The 18,005-nt window shown below is 47.8% G+C and overlaps 1 protein-coding gene across 2 annotated transcripts in view; it reads left to right on the top strand.

Moving 5' to 3' along the window:
* LOC135913672 (sodium- and chloride-dependent glycine transporter 2-like) overlaps positions 1 to 18,005 on the top strand; it is a 151,528-nt gene that overhangs the window by 55,534 nt on the left and 77,989 nt on the right. The window contains exon 1 of one of the 2 annotated variants that reach the window (XM_065446246.2): positions 14,171 to 14,303. The exons of the other annotated variant lie outside the window; for it this stretch is intronic. Coding sequence (XP_065302318.2) covers positions 14,295 to 14,303 — 9 coding nt within the window. The 5' untranslated portion in view covers positions 14,171 to 14,294. Of the gene's footprint in view, positions 1 to 14,170; positions 14,304 to 18,005 lie in introns of those variants that run through there. 2 annotated transcript variants of the gene reach the window in all.

An 18,005-nucleotide genomic window follows, 5' to 3' on the forward strand; every position in this document is an offset into this window, starting at 1 on the left:
CGCTAATCAGGAGGTTGCGAGAGGCAGCGCGTGGTTGACGCGTGGGCACGATTTGCAGCAGTCGCCGCCGACAGACCTCCCAGATGACGTTGCGCCACTCTGACGCCATCTCGTAGCCATCGTCGCCGCACTACGCTTCTCTTCTCACGCTTTCGCCATACCCTCGCCCGCTTTCCGCCTCACAGTCTCGCTGCACCCTCCTCTCCGCTTTCCTCCTCGCGTCTTCCATCCCCCGCTGTAATCCACCTTCGCTTTCATCTTTCGCTGTGCTCGTTCGCTCGGTTACGCCGGTGTACGACGCCGACGCTCGCGTCAGGAATAGGCGCCCAAGAGCTGCGCTCCAAGAACTGAAGCAGATCCCACGAACTGTGGGAATCGACGTTATGCGAAGCCTTTTGCTGGTAGCCGGCTACCAAACATCGCTTGGGATTACGCTAAGCGTTACCATGTGGACAAACGTGTTCGTGTAAGACGAACAGCTACGTGTCTGACGCAAGCGTCTGCGACAACTTCATGATTTCCACACCGCCCGTTTGACGCGAGCTTACGAAATGCCCATTGTTGGGTTCTGCGTATAGGGGCAGGACGAACGTATATGCGGTGTAAACACGGATTGTGACGTCATCAGATGTTACGTGTTATACGCTCACGCATACCTACGGCGATGTCATGTGGGGTATGTTGAACGACGACGGTACCTGCGCTCCGGCGATTGAGACGTTAAAACCTGTTCGACCTGGGCCGTCATTAAAGGTTGTACAGCATCACATTGTTTCTGCTACGTGGAAAGTACTGGGCAATGTGGGCCGATCCCGGAGACGGTGATGTCTAACACAGCTTCTCGAAGCGCGAGGTGCCACGACGAAAGAAGACGAGAAACTGGCACGTGAAACGTTTCAAAAGATCACCGCCCCTTCCAGTCCGTGAAGATGGTTCGCTGTGTTAGTTACACCGAGTGTTACACCATACGTGAAACTTTGCAAGCAGTCTATATTGTCAATGTTTTGTTTCGGCATTCTTCCCCCTCATTTTCGCTTTTGCGGGCTTTCCATGGTGATCGTGCTTTAGGAGTGCTTTATTTTTGTGGTTGTCCCAGTGTTTCCTTTTCTTTTGCAATACCGGATCGGCCCGTCATTGCACTATCTTCGGGATCGGCCCACATATGGGCAGTGCTTAACGCCTGCGTCACCCCCGCCGCGGATCGGCCCGGCTATAGCGCTATCTTCGGGATTTTAGCGAAGTCCGACAACGACGACATAGTGCACGCATAAACAGCTTCGCTGTAAAAGCTATTGTCGGCTTTGGCACCAGAGGAGTGTATGCATGCGACCGTGGCGTAGTGGCATTTCCCTGCTGTGCGTGAAGGGAGGGGTTTCATTCAACTATCGATCATTCGTTTCAGTTTATGCGAAAGCATGAAATGGGCCATTGAGCGATAAAGCCGGCGTCTGTCGTCTTTCTCAGAGAAACGGCGGGTAAGTTCTCAATCGGTGCAATGCGACGACATCAGCGCGCCTCAACGAAGCAGAGCGGGTGAAACTGAACACCTGTTTCCCTAATAGCGCGCCAGGTGTTGTTGCGTGAGGGGAGAGGGCGTCGCCGCGACGTCACGACATCCTCGCGCTCGCTCAAGGAAGTATGTGTTATCCGCACGATCCTTGTCCGCGTAAGTTCTCGCCTGCGTTCTAACTGCGCCTCGGTAAGGCCATATAAAAATGCGCCAAGCGTCTTAACAAGTTCACTTTCCCACGAAGAGCTCATGACTCGAACGACCGCGCAGCGGCGTTCACTTGATGTGCTTTCGCATCATAACTCATAATAAGTGATTAGGTGGTGTTCTTTATTACGTACACGTCCTATCTGTGAAACCGGCGATATTATGTTTGTCCCCGAGAGGGAAGCGAGCGTCGGAGGAGGAAGGCGCCTCGAGGTGGAGAAGACAATCGCGCGCCCTGTACGAAGCGTTGCACCGTCGACATCACTGTAGCGACCGCCACCGCGTTCGCGACCTTTCGTTTGCACTTCGACGCCACGGTGCTTGCTATGCAGGTTCGTCGCGTATCTTCTTTAAATGTGTAGCAATATGCGCTCGACAAAGCAACGCGACCTACACGAATGTTTTGGTGACGTTGAGCGAAGCGCGGAAGCAGAAAGGAGCCGAAGCGTCGCGGAGGAGGGGGGCAGGTGGAGGCGCACTACGTTGACCTCTGTCAATTGTTACGATTTCTCCGTGCGCTGAGGACGTACCCGGTTTGTCCAACACTAGTCTCGTGGTCGAGAGGCCGAGCATCGAGCGAGAAAGGCGGAGCAGTGATGCGAGCGGTGGCAGGTCGAGTGCGAATCGACCGACCCCCAAGTCGTCGGCAAGCGCTGGACACGACCTCAAAAAGATCGGCAAAAGGCACGTGCTAGGCGGCTTGCCCCAATGCAAACATTCCACGCGCAATGCAAGAAAGGGAATAAATGGCAACCATAAGCTTGCCCGTAACCAGCGTTGACGAAGTGAAACATCACCGTAGTTTTTTTTTTTTACAGAGGTCCGAAGTCTGGTAAAACAGGAATTACCTAGCTACTGCTATACCGCAAAGTGCCTGGATTATGCAAATTGAGTCTACCAGTGGCACCCACCACGATAATGGAAGAGAGCATAGTCTAGAGGAACTTGAAATCCCTCAAGTAACGCTGGAAGAAGTAAAGAAAGCCTTGGGAGCTATGCAAAGGGGGAAGGCAGCTGGGGAGGATCAGGTAACAGCAGATTTGTTGAAGGATGGTGGACAGACTGTTCTAGAAAAACTGGACAACCTGTATACGCAATGCCTCATGAACTCCAGCGTACCGGAATCTTGGAAGAACGCTAACATCATCCTAATATATAAAAAAGGGGACGCCAAAGAACTGTAAAATTATAGACCGATCAGCTTACTGTACGTTGCCTACAAAGTATTTGCTAAGGTAGTCGCAAATAGAATCCCCAGCACCTTAGACTTCTGTCCACCAATGGGCCAAGCAGGATTCCGCAAACGCTACTCAACAATAGACCACATTCACACAATCAATCAGGTGATAAAGAAATGTGCGGAATATAATCAACCCTAATGTATAGCTTTCCGTGATTACGAGAAAGCGTTTGATTCAGTCGAAACGTCAGCAGTCATAGAGGCATGACGGAATCAGGGTGTTGAGGAGCCGTATGTAAAAATACTGAAATATATCTATAGCGGCTGCACAGCCAACGTAGTCCTCCATAAAGAAAGCAACAAAATCTCAATAAAGAAAGGCGTCAGGCAGCGAGATACGGTCTCTCCAATGCTCTTCACAGCGTGTTTACAGGCGGTATTCTGAGACCTGTATTGGGAAGAATTGGGGATAAGGTTTAACGGAGAATACGTTAGTAACTTGCGATTGGCTGATGATATTGCCTTGCTTAGTAACTCAGGGGACCAATTGCAATGCATGTTCACTCCATCGGACAGCCAAAGCCAGAAGGGTGGGTCTAAAAATTAATCGGCAGAAAACTTAAGTAATGTTTGACAGTCTCGGGAGAGAACAGCCGTTTACGATAGGTAGCGAACCACTGGAAGTGGTAAGGGAATACATCTACTTAAGGCGGGTAGTGGCCGCGGATCCAGATCATGAGACTGAAGTGATCAGAAGAATAAGAATGGGCTGGGGTGCGTTTGGCAGGCATTCGCAGATCATGAGCAGCAGGTTGCCATTATCCCTCAAAAGGAAAGTGTATAAAAGCTGTGTCTTATACCAGTACTCACGTAAGGGGCAGAAACCTGGAGGCTTACGAAAAGGGTTCTACTTAAATTGAGTATGACGCAACGAGCTATGGAAAGAACAATGATGGGTGTAACGTCAAGGGATAAGAAAAGAGCAGATTGGGTGAGGGAACAAACGCGAGTAAATGACATCTTAGTTGAAATCAAGAAAAAGAAACGGGCATGGGCAGGACATGTAATGAGGTGGAATGATAGCCGATGGTCATTAAGGGTTACGGATTGGATTCCAAGGGAAGGGAAGCGTAGCAGGGGGCGGCAGAAAGTTAGGTGGGCGGAGAAGATTAGGAAGTTTGCAGGAAGATGACCACAATTAGTACATGACCGGGGTAGTTGGAGAAGCATGGGAGTGGCCTTTGCCCTGCAGTGGGCGTAACCAGGCTGACGATGATGTTGATGAAATAAAATTCGCAGTTCTGCCGGAACGGCGAAGCACCGATTGCGATAGCAAATTAGTAGATAGCTGTACGAAGTAATGATAGTAGATTTATCTGCCGTATAAAGTTGTAAACATTCCTTACTAACTAAATTAACAATGATAGAATATGAAGCATGACTGAACGAGGACGTAGAAAGAAATAGACACACGGAGGCAGCACTGATTTTGTGTCTGCTTCTTTGTACGTCCTTGTTCAGTCGTGCCTACACATTATATCATGGATTGAAACGAACTAGCGCGTCAACGTGTTTTAACTAAATTAACCAGCCCGGTGTCACGCGTGCACAAGTCAGCATGAACACACATCGCTCGATCACAGCGGCAACTGTCTGTGAAAACGCTGGAGCTAGGAATCACGGCAGCAGCCGCGAGCCCATTGACCTGCGTGCATCTCTCGCTTCAAAGCGTGCGGAACGTCGAGAGCACAGCGCATACGAAGGTACCGGCATTACGCGCACTCTGCAAGCATCGCAGAACGCTTTGAAGATGATGCCCGCACGAGCGCGCACTTTAGCGACGTCGCATACCGATTTCAACACACGCGAGCGCCCTCAACGCGTCCCTACGGCATCCGCCAAAGGCGTCGACCGCGGCGTCCGTGATTCGCGTGGCCATTGCCGTAGTAGACGCCGTGGTTATGTCCACTCTGTACGGAGTGGCGGGTGAGGAGGACATCGAGGCAGCGTAGCAGCCGCAGGAGAAGTACGCTCATCTTCCCTCGCCTCATCCCCCTGCCTCGCGCGCCGCAGGAGAGGGCTCCCATCCGGGTTGCGTTCCTCGCTTGCGCACGCGAGATTGAACCGCGTTCGGCGGTTCACCTTCACACGCTTTCGCTCATACAGAACCTTACGGCGACGGCGACGGCAGAAATTCGTCTGGAGTGTCTATATACTTGCTATCGCAATAAAACGCTACATTAATGCACCCTTTGTAACAAATAGACGCATTCAAGCGCATCATTCCTGCAAAAATATGAGGACACCTAAGCACTCCTTGTGAGTTGGGAATGCAAAAGCATTAGTGTCCAATGGAACGCCGCTGAGCGGCCCTGCGAGTTACGAACTACTCGCGGGCATGCGAGGTCGTTGAGATGCTTCGCGTGTTTTCGTTTGGTCTTACCAAGGCGCAGTTAGGACACAGGCGAGAGCTTGCGCGAATAAGCAGGCTTAACGAGAGCGAGAGAGAGGGCGACGTGGCGTCGAGGCGATGCTCTCTCCCCTAGTGCAAAACCTGGCGCGCTATCGGGGCTGCAGGTGCTCACATTCGTCCACTCTGGTCTGTGGAGGCAGGCTCGTGACGTAGCGTCGCAGCCAATGGGCATGTAGACGCTGCTACACAGGCGCTTGATGCCACCTTCTTCGCTCAATGAGCCATGCGACGCTTCCGCATCAATACAGTGAATACATTCCTGGCAGCGTTCACCTATTTCGCTAACATCAATACAGTCAATACATTCCTGGCAGCGTTCACCTATTTCGCTCACACTGACAATAATCTTCGATGGTTTCTACAAATATTTTCAATGCGAAAACATTATATGCCCCATTACGCGAAAATCCGTCGCCTTTTGCGTGACCGAGAGATGGTACCAAAAATGGCCAACGGCGCAAAGAGTAAAAACACGTAAGAAAATTTTCGGATTTGCATAATATTACTAGGGGAAGTTTCTGTGATCAAAGTAAATTAGTGGCTTTGAAAAGAAAATTTGGTAACTTTCGTTCCATGTGGGAATCGAACCCGGGCCTCCGGCGCCAAGGCGGCTCACGTTTCTGGCTTACTAAAGGCGTGGTCTAATGCGTGCGTCATTGGGCACGTGAATGCGCAGCCAATGGCTAGGAGGTGGCGCCACGTAATGAGCGTATAAAATGAACGCGTTCATGACATTCCAACATCCGCAAACGCTAGGATGTTTGCGCATTCCCGCACCTAAGCAGCCTTATGTGTCCCTACCAGTTTATTTATTTTTTACTCTTCTGTGGCTCTTGGGTACCCGCGTGTCATTCCACCATTCCAAGGCCGACTTAACGTAGTGCGCAGAGTCGGCCTTGAAATGGCGTTAATCACAACAGAATTACATAATTAGTAGAATAAATACCCATATTTACGGTAAATCTCTTCTTATACGAGACGCTTGCCTAACAAGTATATGGTCTGCCCAGTGTTCATTGTCCAGTGCTGCTTCAGGAGTAGCGTTTCTATAATTCTTAACCAAACGGTTCGTTATGCTAGTCTGATTGCCAGGCCTTCTAAGGTGTCTGTAATATTCCTGGTGCCTGCGATCGCCGTGGAGACGTCGGCTCCGGCGCCTCACCTCGTACCTTGAAGTGAATGCGAATACCTCGCGAGTCTTCGGGCAAAAAGCGGTACAGAACAAATAGCCGCCGACATCAGCAAGGCTGGTAATGAGAGCAGCGATTGAAGCGCGACTATGTTTGGAGGGAACGTACATTCGGAATGAAAACAAAATTAAGGCAAGACACAGTTAGATTTATTCAAAGACAATAAAATTCCTAATCAATTAATTTTATATATGCGTGACGAGTAAATAAAGGACAACTATATTTTATCATTATCAATACCTTTTTCAGCGCCCATCGTAAGAGGCGACGTTGAGGCCGCTGTCGCTTGCAAAACAATGCAGGTCGTGACGTGTGCAGAAGGAGCACTCGTAAAGTTCACATGTTAGAATACGCCCCCCTCGCACGTTGCGCTGCTTTGCTTGTCGTATTTTGTCTGAATTTGGCAACGTGGGTAGCTTCATCGTTTCTCAACCTGTTCAGTCAAAAGTAGTGAGTTACGACTGCCACGTAATTGCTTACTTTGGTTGTTCTCGTGCAACTGCGCAGGCCAATGGTCTTAATGTCGGAAGATAGAACCAGCACTCTACACCTAGAGGTTTTGTCTGGCTCCAAAGAAAGTATGTTCTGTTCAGGGGTGCGATTCTGACACCCCTAAGGCGGACCTTTTGTTGCATCGCTTTCCGCGCTGAAAGCTCGAAGGAAGGAAGGAAGGAAGGAAGGAAGGAAGGAAGGAAGGAAGGACGGAAGGAAGGAAGGAAGGAAGGAAGGAAGGAAGGAAGGAAGGAAGGAAGGAAGGAAGGAAGGAAGGTGAGTGAGTGAGTGAGTGAGTGAGTGAGTGAGTGAGTGAGTGAGTGAGTGAGTGAGTGAGTGAGTGAGTGAGTGAGTGAGTGAGTGAGTGAGTGAGTGAGTGAGTAAGGGCGGCTAACAGAGGTCTTCATGTTTTACTGAAGTCTCCGTTGTCTTGAGTGTTCGGCGCTCCTATTCCAGAGCACCGCTGAGCCTGGCCACTTCGAAAGCGTGCTTCACCAATCCTTTTTGGACTGTGAGCACGCCGCTGGTGGGCAGGCCCTCCCACTGTTCCCCACTGGGATGTTTTTCTTTGTGGAAAGAGAAGTTATTTCTGCACTCCCATGCGATGTGATATAGTGTTGGGATAGCCCCACACCATGGGGATGTGTCCCTGTATTGACTGGGAAACATTTTATGTAGGATGTGTAGATTGGAGAATGTTCCTGTCTGCAGCCTTCGCCAGCCGACTGCTTCGTGTTGTGTTAAAGATGGGTGGGGTGGTAGACATATTATCCGTTTGCCTCTGTGATGGTTTAGTATTTCCGCGTAAGTTGGTTCCACCGTCATAGGGGTATACGGGTCCATTGACCGTCCCACTCGGTATGTTAGCTCACGAGCTAGACTGTCGGCCATCTGGTTATCCCCTATACCGGTGTGACCCGGCACCCAGAAAATCGTATGCCGTATCTTTTCGTTCGGAAGACCTGCCTCGAGGAGGATTCGCAGCGCCCCTTTGCTGATTCTACCTGCCGTGTAGTTTCTGCATGCTTCTTTGGAGTCTGTGAATATTATTAAGGATCTGTTTCTACGGTAACCCTCCGTCGCTGCTAGAGCCACAGCTGCTTCTTCCCCCTCTGTCACCGTGCAGCTCCTTAGGGTTGCGCTGCTTATCAGCTCTCCCATGTGATCCACGGTCACTGCGCAGCTCTATGATCTTTGCCGTTGTGGTCCCACGGGTATAGGGCTGCATCCGTGTTACCACATTGTTTTAGCGGCCAGGTGTTTTTCTACATATTCTGCTCGCGCCTGTCTTCTGGCCGCATACGGATTCGGCTCTATATTCCTCGATAGGGGACTAGCTTTCAGTCTCTGGCGAAAAGAGTCTGGTATGTTAGCCATTCTATCCTCCGTTGCTTCTATGTTTTTATAGCCTCATCTTTTAAGGAGCGCCCTGCCGGTGGTTGAATGCTGGAGCCTGTACAGCTGCCCACCCGGTTGTGCCTCCTTCAGCTCTTCAAATGTGTTGTGAAAACCTAGCTTGAGTAGCTTGTCGTTCGACGTGTTTCTGGGCAGATGCAGCGCCGTTCTGTACGCTTTCCTCAATAGAGTCTCGGCTTGTTCTCTCTCTTGTTGCGTCTTGTTGTGGTACGGGAGCGAGTACGTGACGCTGCTGACCACCAGGCTTCTGACCAGCTTCATCGTGTCCCCTTCCTTCATGCCGCTCCGTCTTTGTGACACTCTCGTGATCATCCTGCTGACTTCCTCCGTCGATTGCTTGAGCAGGCCTTGCGTGTGTCCGCACTGTTTGCTGCTCTGGATGCACATGCCGAGGATGCGTATTATGTCCTTCTCTGGTATGACTTGACCTTTCAGATACACTTCTATCTTTTCCTTGGTTGTGTTCCTTCCAATCCTCAGAAATTCTGATTTCTCAATTGAGCACGCGAGGCCTCTCTCCTTGACGAATCGTTCGACGCATGTTGCCGCCTTCTGAAGCTTTTGTTCTTTTTGGCCCAACGATCCCTGATTTACCCAGACCGTGATGTCATCCGCATACATGGCGTGCTGGATGCCCTCGATCTCGTTCAGTTTCTGGGCTAGCCCGACCATCGCGATGTTAAAGAGAATTGGTGAAGTGACCGAGCCCTGCGGGGTACCCTTGTTAGGCGTATCAAAGGTGAAAGGTCGAATGGCGGGGTATTTGAATACACAGCTCTAATGGCAGGTTACGGAAACAAGTTTCACGCCTTTGAGAACAAGATGACGTCACTTTTCTTTTTAATGGATATCGCGTCACATTGCTCTTTCTTCAGCCGGATTTGTTCCATCCACGTACAGATGGCGCTAGCTAAGCCCCACGAACCGCCGAAGAACCGCCATGTTTAGAATGTATGGGCTTCTGTGGAAGCTTCGCTACCAGGTATATTTACCTTGGGTATCATCTTCGACACATATATCATTTTATACAATGCGACAAACTGTTTATGTGTAACTCTGCGCTTCCGTGGATGTGCACTGGGACACTTCTTTGAGACGGGTACACAATGCTTCGTACTTTGTATGTTATCGTCCTGGCGGAAATTGTGCCGTCATTGTGACTCGGTGTTCGGATCGTCTTTCATTGAAATCAACTGTTCCTTTATAAACACGCGTACGTTGTACTTGAGCATCTACCGAGAAAGCAATCAAACATTTCCGGCAACACTTTGTCACTATGAACGTCAACGTAGCGACAAAAACGCACTCCCACCACCCGGACACGTCATGTACGGGTCGTATACTGCAGGTGGCTTCATCTCTCGCGCTTATGATGACGACTTACTGGCATCCCTGTTCAAATGGTGCGGTGCCAAATTAGTGCCATAGCTTTCTTGATTTCACCGGGTAAGGTATACAAGTTGATGTTGTTGTTGACTCAAAACATGGTTCGTACCCGCGAGGAGAAATGGCTACACTGGATGAATCAAGTGCACACCCAACATACAAAAGGGTAAAGATAAACATTCAAACGGAAGCATTAGAGGCAACTAAATGATAACATACATATGGAGAGGGCCTAGACATAAACTTAGGATAAAAAAAGTTAAACAAGGTGTCTCGGGGCAGCGTAAGATTACGGATGCTTCAATGAACTTTTGCAGAGCAGTCATTATCGACCCATGGCTTGTGCCTAATTGGCATACACCAAAGGACAAAATGTTTCATGTTGGAAGTGCGAAACCGAGATTACCAGTTGGACATATGAGGAAGATTCTGCGGAGGGAGGAGAAGCGCCGGCAAGGAAGAAAGAAAGAGCCAATAATTTCTGGTTCATTACTCAAGGAGCAGAAGTCAGTAATGGATAAACGCGATCTATAAAGGTAAACATTTAGGTGGGGAACTCTACAGCAGAAGCTTGATAACGTCACCTCTAAGTGGCGCGAAAGGCTTTTGCTCCTCTTCCATCAAAATTTTAGAGGTCGAAAGTCATCTGCGGAAAGTATAGATGATTAATTACAATTCAGCAATAAAACACGTCTAAAGCGCCTGTTATAAAAGAGAAATGAGAAAAAAGAAATCAGGAAGGACATTTAAGACCGGAACATTCAGTGATGTCGAGGATGCGAGCGAGTGATCAGATTTATTTAAAAAGTTTGCACTGTGTCCGGGGACCCAGATAAGGCTGACTTAGACAAATTGTACATTGTCTGGTACAGCAGTCGAAAATATACTCAACAGGCGTGATCGATTAGTAGAAGTTAAATATGCACACACCGAAAGCGCATGTGTAAAAACTATTATTTTAAATTTCTGTGGCCTCAATTTTCGGATGGCTGGAATAAATGCCAGAAATTCTGTGAAAAACCATTTCAGCTGATTTGAAAAAATGCCAACGCTAGCCTTCTCTAAATATTGTGTTGCGTCCGTAGAAATAACCAAGTGAGACAGAAATTGACTAAAATTATCTTGAAGCAGCCCTTCAAGTATGCGCGCAGAAAATTTTGCGTATCTAGGAAAAATATCACCAAAAATCAGTTTCACCTTGAACAAATTAGATTTGGGAGAAATAAGGCTACGTAGACGAACTCGAAGTTTTAATAACAGCGCCTGAACAAAATCAGCTTGTGGCTGTCGGTAACGCCGCAAGCTGTTCTGAAAAATGAGCGGGGAGAATTGATGAAAACGGGTTGCGAATGAGGGAGGGATGCATCGTAAAACTTCAGGAGTCAGGAAACTAAGTTGCATAAATCTGCATTCCAGCGTAATAACTCCGGACTCCCGATCAACCAGAATGTTAGACACAAAAGTAGGCAGCCCAAGACAGCCATGCAGCGCTTGGCTTTCCAGTATAATATTAGAGGTCTTAGGTTGTATGCTGCAGCTCCCGAAAAAAGAACACAGCAAAATTCGAGAATGGGGCTGACGTAAAGCTAATAAATTATGAGCAACGTAGCTCTCCGCATCCCTGCGTTTTTATTACTGAAGTAGCATTTTTGTGTACATCTCTTTTGTCTTTCTTTGTGTGTGTGTGTGTGTGTGAAAACACTGCTAGCATACCCACCTTCAGTATTTCGCCTCTGTCTGTGCGAAGCTCCCTCACACGCGCGGTCCGCGCGCACAGCCTCCTCCTCCTCCTCCTCCTCCTCCTCCTCGTCCTAATATGGAAAGTGAATCGGGAATCGTCGTCGGAAATGTGTAAAGAGGAGATTCGCCGCGGCAAGCACAGCGAACCACAACGAGCTCGCCGGCAGAGACAGCGGGAGTGGACCGAAGAAGAAAATGTGGCCAAACGATTGCCTCTGCTCTTTTCGTGATGGGAAAGAAAGAATACGCCACTCTCTTCTGTCTTGTCCCCTCGTTAGAGCGACAAGAAAAAGAGGGTTGGGAATAATTCTTCGAAGGCTCGGCGTGGACTCAGCAGAGCATGTTATTGTTTCCGTTTGGGGAACCTTGCGATTCAGCCACAGGGACGTTTGGTTCGCTGTCGAAAAATGTATTTTGAAATCGAACCGAATGTCCTGCTCAATTCTGTCTTTTCTTTCTTGTTTTTTAAATTATTTATTATTTATTCGATCTGACTTTACTTTTTAACGCATACGTTCACGTTCTACAGCCCTAAATGCGTAGATATTCGGAAATTTTATTCTTCACTATAAATCAAGATAATCCATCCATTCGTTGGTCGGGCCCCCATAGTGGTTGGGAGACCCACATACGTGATAGGCAACAACTACTACTGCAGCAACAAAGAAGAGAATTCACGGCGTTGAAACGTGCCAACAAAACTGCCGAAGAACGACAGAATTGATTGAAGAACGACAGATTGCACAATCACGCCAAGCGCGATGCCGAAACGGATGAACAAGCGACAAGCCCACCTAGCTGGGGGCGTTGCATACCAGTCGGGCGCTGCAGATACCACTTTATTTCGCGGAGCGCTGCGTCACCAGGTGGCGCCACGGTCGCGGCCCTCACGTTTGCGTCTGCGGTAAGCCCGTGATACGCAGACGCCACTGCGTACACCGGAATATGGGACACGGCAAAAAAAAAGATATCCAACTATAAAAACTACGCCAAAGATCATCAGCATCATCAGCCTGGTTACGCCCACTGCAGGGCAAAGGCCTCTCCCTTACTTTTCCAACTGCGCCGGTCATGTACTAATTGTGGGCATGTTGTCCCTGCAAACTTCTTAATCTCATCCACCCACATAACATTATGCCGCCCCCTGCTACGCTTCCCTTCCCTTGGTATACAGTGCGTAACCCTTAATGACCATCGGTTATCTTCCCCCTTCATTAAATGTCCTGCCCATGCATGCCAATTTTTTTTCTTGATTTCAACTAAGATTCCATTAACTCGGGTTTTTTCTTCGCCCAATCTGCTCTTTTCTTATCCCTTAACGTTACACCCATCATTCTTCTTTCCATAGCTCGTTGCGTCGTCCTCAATTAAAGTAGAACTCTTTTCCTAATCCTCCAGGTTTTTGCCCCGTACGTGAGTACTAGTGAGACACAGCTGTTATGCACTTTTCTCTTAAGGGATAATGGCAACCTGCTGTTCATGATCTGAGAATGCCTGCCAAACGCACCCTAGCCCATTCTTATTCTTCTTATTACTTCAGTCTGATGATCCGGATCCGCGGTCACTACCTGCCCTAAGTAGATGTATTCCCTCACCACTTCAAATGCCTCGCTACCTATCGTAAACTGCTGTTCTCTTCCGGGACTGTCAAACATTACTTTAGTTAGGCCAAAGATGGTGTAGGCGAAGGTACGCGCGCTCAAGAAACATTCATTATATTACTAGGCGTTCTCGTTCGGATGCGTTGTTGCTTCTTGTTTTCTCCTACCAGAGCTCGTGGCTTCGAGTGCCTTAATTGACGCTACACTAATTAAATGTGCCTTAATTATCTTTATCCTAATTAAAACCCGTATTGTGGGTTCGATTGGTTTAATTATATCCATAATAATTAAGTGTGTTACTTCGCCTTAACGCCAAACGTCGTTTGTCCGATTTCCACGTAAGCTCGATGGTTCGACTCCCACCGAAGGTCGTGCGTTCGAGTGCCTGAGTTAACTCTATCTTCATTAGCTTTACCTTTACCTCTTTGGCATGATGAGCGGCATCGGAGCCACCGGTGAAGGAAGACGACGACGAACGCGAGAGCAGTGAAAAAGAAAGAAAAAGATACTGTTCGCCTTACAAAAAAAATTTTTAAAAAAAGATACTGTTCGTTCTCGTCAACCCTCCCGATCCCCAGATTCCCTTATCTATCTTCTTCCTTGACACATACGCACGCCCTGTTTTCGATACCGGGAAGCTCGGGGGCGAGGTCGGTTATCAGGCCCATTACGCGCGCATATGTTGCCCCCCCTCCCCCATCTCCCTCCCCTTTGACGCTATGGGCCCGCCACGGCCTGCCGATGGGTGCGCATGCCTGCCTCGTTGCGCGACGGTTTGCTACGCGTTCGGTGCGATAACTGTGACGGCCTCTCGACGAGCCCGCAACGAACGTCACGATAAGAAAGACGTTGCATATCGTGGCGCTGAGGCTCGCGCGCCAGGGGTGGAGGAGGTTTTCGGGCATTGTCTATGGACACGGGCGCGCCGACCTAGTCGGCTTCCTGCCTTCTTTTTTTTTGTGAAAAAGGAAGGCATTCGGTTCCCGAAAGGCCACCCGAGCGGGCGCACCTTAACACGCGCGCAGACCGTGCGAGCAAGCGCAACGAGAATCTCATTCCCTCCTTAGACGGCTCCAGGAAAAGTGGGTCTGTCGGCACAATGAAACAGGTATGTGTGTCCGCGTTTATGTACCGCCCGGCTCTTTTCAATTCCCTTAAGCTTCCCAAAATTCAGCGTATTATATTTTACTACACGCCGAGTTCGATGACTGAGAAATATGACTTAAGCGGGAGGTAGGTAATGCAAGGGCCGTAGCAGCGTTTTCGATATGTTGGTGCTGAATTTCATTTGCGGACAGTTCGGAAAAGCAATTACTGATGAACAGCTATATTTAATAGGCTTTTTTTTGTTTACTAAACAGGCACTTCGTTATTTGTATTCCTTTATTTGTTTTCTTGGATTCGGGTATTACAAATCTACTCTCAATTCACAGAAATATAAGTAAAGGAATTGTTGTAATTTTCCTTGACACAGGATAAGAGTTTGGGCTTTCTCGCCGCTAAGAGACAAAAATTTACCTCCCGGTCGGTATCCACGCCCGCCGCGTTAGTGCCAGTGATTATCTCATTGAGCTGCTGAACTCGAGGTCCAGCTTCCGATGCGGGTAAGGGGTAAAAAAAATAAGCGTTCGCTATTTATTTTCACGCGCAAGTTGAACGACCCCAGGCGGTCAAAGTTAATTCAGAAGTTAATCCACTACGCCACATGCCTCATAATCAAATAGTGCTGCCGACACGAAAAACCCGAGAACTGATTATAAATACGTAATTATATTGTGGTTGCCGACGCCGTGGCCTATGTACTGGAGGTTGGTAACGAGTGGGCTCTTTTCTTTCTTTCTTTTTGCGAAGCACAAACGAAGGTCGCCGGTGCTAGCGATAGTCAACAAATAAAAAAAAATGAAATTATGGGGTTTCACGTGCAAAAACCACTTTCGGATTATGAGGCATGCCGTAGTGGAGGGCTCCGGAAATTTTTGCCAACTCAGGTTCTTTAACGTACACCTAAATCTAAGGCGCACAGGTGTTTTCGCATTTCGCCCCCACCGATATGCGGCCGCCGTGGCCGGGATTCGATCCCGCGACCTCGTGCTGAGCAGCGCACCACCATAGGCACTGTGCAAGCGCGTGGGTGTCAACAAATTTCCATGTCCGTTTTGACGATGTTTGCATCGCCGAACGACGACCGACTAGTTCACTCGCTACACAGAGATGGCGCTTCCGACGGGCCCAGCAATTTCTGGTTTCAAGACATCCCGCGATGCCTCAATGGCTGTTAGATTCCCGATCGCTGAGGTCGCACTCCCATAAAGGTGGAATGAAAATTTTAAAAAAAGAAATTGCTCGTGTACTTGGATGTAGGAGTATATTGAAAAACACCAGGTTGTGTAGATGAGTCCTCGGCTCCCACATTACTTACGATATGTTTTATAGCCTGTATGATGCTGACTGAGACATTAAGTCCCAATAAACTATGTGATCGTCTGCCTCAAACAAAAAGTGCACTGTTCGTTCGTATGTGCTCTGTGACCGATATCACATCATTTCTAAAAATTCCTACAAAACTCGAAAACACGTATGCTCTAAATCGCCGAATGTGGTGAAAACAAATCGCGTAATTTGGCAGAAACTGAGCAACCTGTAGTGACATCGGACCAAAAAAAAAAAGAAAAACGGTGTGGTTTGTGCCTGTAAATGCAATGGCAAATAAAGAAAAAATAATGTCCGGCGGTAATTTAGCGATATATGGAAGAGAAATGCGTTAGAATTACAGTTGCACGTCTTTAAGTTCCCGGGTCAGTGATTTAAACCGCATTCACTACACTGGAAAGCCTTCTTCAAAAACTCACTGGGCACACGTCCTCCCTCTACGAAGAGCGAATCGCATGTGACGGTGGCCCAGAGCAGACCCATAGATGCGTACTTTCACTCAGATACACTCGCTCCACCCAGATAAATTTTTTCCTCCACTTTGACACTCCTAATGCTAACGCATTTAAAAATGCGGACGGAGAACAGTATAAGGACCTGTAATTCTTATTTAATTCGGCGGCAAAAACTGTTCATCACTGTGCCTTGGAAAGCAGCTTCTAGCCCTGCCTCGTAGTAGGCGTGCCGTGCGGCGAAGCTTGCAGCGGCTGGAGGTGCGACGAGCTCGAAAGCGTCAATGTACGACATTTGTATTTGCAGCGGCTTCGTGAGCTACACCGACGTCATACGTCGTCACCGCAAAGGGAGGAGGCAGGTTTGAGGCACTGGCAACGTACGCGTCGCCACGTGATTAAGCGTGGCATTTTCCGCGGTACCGCGGGGGGTCTGTTCACGAAACAAAGCGTCCCCTAGAAAAGACAGTTTACCTCGGAACCGAATCCGATCACCCTACTGAAATAAATGTTAAACGCTGGAATGCCTTGACGAGATAACCAGTTGGACGATTGGAATAAAACGTCGTTGTGCTCGAGAAAAAAGAAACCTTAATTCTAGTGAGTCTCGGAAGCAGGATTCTAATTTGGGGCATGTAATTAGAAAAAAAAGAGAACGGGGTTTCGCGAAAAATTGGGTGTTAGTAAAAAAAATTGAACCTCAGCGTTTTTAAATACATAGCTTCGCTCCAAAAACAGATATCGCAGATATACGAATTATATCCTTCAGAGTGCCTAAAGCAGCCAAGTTTGATACATGAATTTCCTACTTACGTAAGGTTGTGACAGTGTACATGACGGTTTCGCGAGAGCCCCATTCACGTGTCAATTGTTCAATTCAGATCGGTGCATATTGTATCAATTCCTTTCCGCTTTATACGTATTATTAGTGGGAGCTTAGAAAATTGTCACATAGCCTTTCTTTATGTTCCTGAGTTACAGAGATGTAAACTCGACAGTCGAGTTTCTTGAAGTTTCGAAATTTTCCAGAATTTCGCTAAAACATCGACTGCCTAAATAAACAATCTGTTTCCTTCAGTCACAACATTTTCTTTCAAATGCAACGAATGTAACCAAGATATGTGCAGCGGCTGTTGCGGAAAACAACTGAAGCGTTCTCACTTATTCAGGTAGGAGCTACGGGGACAAGCCATTCGTTTCAGCGACTATAATAATCTTACCTGCAAAAGTTGTAGTTCCATTAATCGCGATACCTCGCATTTCCTTAAATTAGGCTAAAGTCATTGTGCCGAAAGAGAAATGCACTGTAATTATTCGGTGATTTACATGTTTTGCAATACCACAAAAGGTATTTTATAGAAAAAACCTCGGCGAAGCTTGATCAAGATGTGCGGTTACGCAAGACGGGGTATATGCCACTACACGATACTTGAAGCTTTTCTTTCTAAACTTGTGTGAAGTTCATTAGTTGAACTTGGTGCTTTTGCATGCACACCGTAATGAGGTTTTTATGTGTAGGGAAACCCAGTGTCAGACAGAGACCATTCACGATTCTGTTTGCTCATCTGTCCTGTTTATAGCAAGAGCAAGTAGATGTATTACATGTGCGATACGTTATATTGTACTCTACCTTCATACCACATTCATACCACACTCAGAGGGAATGCTTTAATGCTTCGCATACACACACGCACACCCATATATATATATCTATATATATATATATATATATATATATATATATATATATATATATATATATATATATATATATATATATATAAGCGAGACAAATCTCACCGTCGTGGCCCAATAGTTCGATTGCCATATACTTCGATCTAAGTGCCCATTAAAGAACCCCGGGTGGTCGATAGTCTGGTGCCGTCCCCCCCCCCCCCCCTCGTGGCGTATCTCATAACCCTCTGCTT

The sequence above is a fragment of the Dermacentor albipictus genome, chromosome 6 (genome assembly GCF_038994185.2).
Source record: "Dermacentor albipictus isolate Rhodes 1998 colony chromosome 6, USDA_Dalb.pri_finalv2, whole genome shotgun sequence".
NCBI lineage: Eukaryota > Metazoa > Arthropoda > Arachnida > Ixodida > Ixodidae > Dermacentor > Dermacentor albipictus.